The 4,696-nt window shown below is 41.9% G+C and overlaps 1 protein-coding gene across 1 annotated transcript; it reads left to right on the top strand.

Moving 5' to 3' along the window:
* The first annotated feature begins 1,518 nt into the window (after positions 1 to 1,518).
* On the top strand, positions 1,519 to 4,677 carry LOC148129172 (vomeronasal type-2 receptor 116-like). Its single transcript, XM_087947384.1, has 2 exons — positions 1,519 to 2,316; positions 4,387 to 4,677. The coding sequence occupies exons 1-2, from the start codon at positions 1,519 to 1,521 to the stop codon at positions 4,675 to 4,677; spliced, it is 1,089 nt and encodes a 362-aa protein (XP_087803510.1).
* Positions 4,678 to 4,696: the final 19 nt, after the last annotated feature.

Below are 4,696 nucleotides of genomic sequence, written 5' to 3' on the forward strand. Positions count from 1 at the left end.
TAATGGTTAAGGTTGTGTGTTAGGAATATAAGTCATCTAACAGGTATTTGGGTTAGAAATATATAAACCAGGACAAACATTTTAGTACTATATCTTTAAGGGAATGCAAGAGCATGCAATTGGGTGTGGTTTCTCAAATAGCCATAAGATGGAGCCAGAAACCTGGGTTGTTTAGTCTGAGTCTCAGAAGAGAGTCTGAGTGTATCTCTGTTTCCTTCTGTTGGAAAGTATTGCTGTTGCTCCATTTCTTCTAATTGACTACTGGATTTAATGTAAGTCTGATACTGAACTGTTTTTGACACTGGAATTTGATATTTGGATTATCCCTGGATGAAAACTGACTGATTTTACCTGTGAATGATTTTGGACTGCTTATCTTGAGCTTTGCTTAAACTGTCTGGAAGTAAAAACCTACATTTACTGTACTGTGTATCTGTGTGCTGTATGTGTATTATTCAAACACTACTCTCAAATACGTCTCTCTGTATGCGCTCATTCTCCTAACGGGGAATTACCTCAACATTGTGTATAGAATTAAAAATGGAAGCCTACCTAAGAAAATAGCTTGGAAAAATCTGAATGTTCTTTAAAAATGTATTTCTCAAGTTAGTTGAGACATCCCAACTATTAGAACCAACTGCACAATTTATTGTCCCAAAGGTGCTTTTTCAAGAGGCAACCGTTGATAGAGTGCTGTTCAATTTTGACATAGATGGCCATTTTGATCCCCCTTTCAAATCAGCTCTCCTCTCTGTCTGAAATTGAACTTTGCTGTCTTCAAATGAGTGGTATTTTCTTTAAATGCAGATGAAATGCTGAATCTTGTCCTGATGGGTTTGTTTTCATATAGCATATAACCTGAACAATGTGATATATACAGTAAAATGAAGTGAGCTGTGCAGATTTATACACTGGGGAAACAAAACAACCACTTCATAACCTCATGGTACAACATAGGAGAATAAACCCATCAGGGCAAGAGTCAGCAGTTCATCTACATTTGAAAGACAAAGGCCACTCTTTTGAAGATAGCAAAGTCCCATTTTGGACTGAGAGGATCTCTGGTTTAAAAGAGGGGTCAAACAGGCCATCTATGTCAAAACTGAACAGCCTTCCCTCAACACAGGGGGAGGAATATGGCATCATCTATCTCCAGTCTACAACCCAGACTTTCAGCAGTTCCAAGAAGACTCCACATCCATTTGCACTATTCAAGTGACCCTGAGGACACAGGTAAATCTCTAAGTGCCCTCAACAAGTCCCCAAAAGAATGCAAATGACCAGCTGTCTGCAAAGGATATAAATCCTTCCATTCCCCACCATCCAATCAGAGCTGAGGAAGCTTGTTGGAAAAGAAGTGAAATGTCTTCAACCAAAAACAAGAAAGTCCATTTGCCTCTTGAAAAATCACCTTTGGGATAACCATGACCTGGATGACTAAGAATCTCCCTAGACATTCTGCTCAATTTATTATAGCTCGCTTATGGCTCATTTGCTCCCAAGAAGCATGAATCAAAGATGGCTGCTTCCTTTTACCGCATGGCTCCCAATGAAAGCCTTCAGATTGTGGGGATTATCCATTTGCTGAAGCATTTTGGATGGACCTGGGTTGGCCTTATAATTCTGGATGATGAGAGTGGAGACAATTTCCTCCAAGCCCTGGATCCACTTCTTTCTGAGAATAGGATCTGCTCTGCCTTCGTGGAGAGATTTCCTAAACAAGCATTTTTTTCTATATTTCAAAACACAATAGTGGAAAGGATATATGTATTTTTGATGGACACCAAAATCAATACATTCCTCTTCTATGGGGAAAGCACCACAGCAATGCTTCTGTTTATGTTCCTTAAATATGCCTATGCTCCGAAAATATATGGAAAAATGTGGATTCTAACAGCTCAAATGGATTTAACATTAACAAGCCTTCACCGACCCTCAGATCTGCAATTGTTTGATGGAGCAATTTCCTTTGCTATTCACTCCAACGAACTGCCAGGGTTCAATGAATTTCTCGGGGCCCTTAAACCATTCCAGACCCAACGAGATAGCTTGTTGAAAAAGCTCTGGGAACAAGGCTTTGACTGCATCTTTTCAGAGAGGAATAACCAAGTAAAAAATGATGAAGCATGTACTGGAAGAGAGGAACTGAACACCCTTCCCCAGCATTTATTTGAAATGACAGGCCATAGCTACAGTATCTACAATGCAGTCTATGCTGTATTTCATGCTGTTCATGGCATGAACTCATTTAAGTCTAAATACAAAAGAGTAAAAGAGAATAGAAGGGATGAACTTCAAGGTCAAGACACCTGGAAGGTAATAACTTGTGAATCAAAGTCCTTCATTGGCAGGAGCAGATTAGTAACATGTAAAGTTATTCTCAGTTTCTTCCTCTTGCTCAAATTAGCAAAGAGGAGGTGTGGGATTCTGCTGGTTCGTACCAGTTCAGGCAAACCTCTAGCTCCAAAGATCAGCTGGGAGCAATCCGATGTGCTGTGATGATTGTGTGGGCCTGCCCAGGTACCTGCCTCTGCACTGTACTGACTTTTATCATCCCAGTTGATTAGCACAGAACAACGGATTGTTCGATCTGGTGTGCTGTGATGATTGTGTGGGCCTGCCCAGGTACCTGCCTCTGCGCTACTGACTTTTATCATCCCAGTTGATCAGCACAGAACAACGGATTGCCACTCTCAGCTTTCTTATTCCCCCAAAATAACATAGCAGGTAAAGATTTTTGCATTGCTCTTCACGCATGCACAGTGCGCGATCACTGAACCGGTTGTAATACCAGCAGCATCCCATCCCTAGCGAAGAGGTAGTGTTGTGGTTCGCTGGCAGCCTGTTCAGATGGCAGTGGAATCAGACAGGGGGAAGAATGGGGACCAGTTTGGGAATTTGAAGAGGACTTGGACAAGGGTCCTGCATCTGATGCACAGACAGAGCCAGGACCATCTGGGAGTGGGGTGCTGCCCACTGGCAGCATCAAGGCAGAGGACCCAGGGGAACCTGTTGCAGGGAAGGGACTTTATAGGTCATCTAATCAAACCCCCCACCCAAGTGGGAGACCCTACACCATTTCTGACAAATGACAGTTCAATCTCTTCTTGAAAACCTCCAGTGATGAAGCTCCCACAACTTCTAAATGCAACTTCTGTTCCATTGGTTGATTGTTCTCACTGTCAGAAAGTTTCTCCTTATTTCCAGGTTAAATCTTTCCTTGTTCAGTTTCCATCCATTATTCCTTGTCTGGCTTACAGGCACTTTAAAAAATAGCTTGATCCTTTCCTCTCTGGGGCAGCCCCTCAAATATCCTGTCTCCCTGGTCCTTCTCTTCACTAGACTAGTCATGCCCAGTTCCTGCAACCGTTCATTGTATGTTTTAGCCTCCAGTCCCCTAATCATCCTGGTTGCTCTTCCAGGTTCTTCCCAGTGTGTGTGTGCACAGAGTTGCTAGAAGGGCAGAGGAGCTGAAAAAAAGGTGCAACTCGGGAGTAAGGCTGGGAGGTGATTGCCCCTCTCATAAGGTATAAAAGACAGGCAAAGGTGACAAAACCTTTGCTGGAAGCAAAGTTGTTCGTTCTGTTCAGATTAATCCTTGAATCTCTGTACTTTGTACTTAGGTTGGTTTTTAATAATTGATTTGGCACTCTAGCTTTTGGCAGCAATTCAAAGGACAGAAAGGTGGGTGCTTATCTCGAAGGAACTGTTTGGGACTCATTACCAGCTGGGAATGAAAATAATCCCCAGCGCTGAAATAAAACAAGATTTGTTTTAACTAAGTGAGTGCTTAATTACGGGCTTGGGAAACCTTGGTCAGAACAGGTAGTGGCCTGGTTTTGGCAGACTGGTAGTGAAAATTTTGACTGGTTCAGGGAACTGTCAAATACCACCTCTGGCTGGTCCCCACCCCCCGCTCTTACCTCTCCTACCCCTCCTATATTCTGTTGTTTATTAGCTCATCTGATTTGCGTGGCAGAATGGATTGCCATGTCTCAGCTGAACTAAAAAAAAAACAGCACATCTCACCAGTGTTGGATACAGAGGGCAGTCTCTGAGGCCTTTATGCTCATGCAAAGTGTTAGGTGTTCCTGCACAGCTCACCAGCATTGATACAAAGGGCAGTGTTTAAGCCGTGTGCATGTGCACGCGAAGCAAGCTCTGCAAACTGGTAGGAATTTTTTTTGAAACAGGTGGCATCCATTACAAGCCAAAAGTATGTCAATATGGTACTATATACCAATGTTTGTTTCTCTCATAGAAGCCCATAACTGTGACATCTTCAACCTGTGATGGTTTAGTGATAATCCTACTTAAAATTAACTGTTAAAATTCTAGATGTAATCCATTCTTTCCTCTTATTTCTTTCCTCTGCTTTTTATTTAGCTTCATGGGTTCCTTCAAGGCCTTTCGTTCAATAATTCACTTGGAGAAACTGTGTCCATCAACCACCATGGAGAAGTGCTTTCTGGATTTGATATTACAAATGTGGTCATGTTTCCAAACAACTCCTACCATAAAGTGAAAATTGGAAAGATGGAACCTAAAACACTTGCAGGAAACACATTTGTGATTCATGAACATTTCATTGTTTGGCACAAAGATTTTGAGCAGGTACACATTTTGTGGTATTTTATTATTTTGGATGAAAGATTTGGAGATCAGAGAGGAGTTTGATTGTACAGCCTACTTTCAT

The sequence above is a fragment of the Notechis scutatus genome, chromosome Z, assembly GCF_049901735.1.
Source record: "Notechis scutatus isolate UNSWTSFEM ecotype Mainland chromosome Z, rNotScu1.2, whole genome shotgun sequence".
NCBI classification, from domain to species: Eukaryota; Metazoa; Chordata; class Lepidosauria; order Squamata; family Elapidae; genus Notechis; species Notechis scutatus.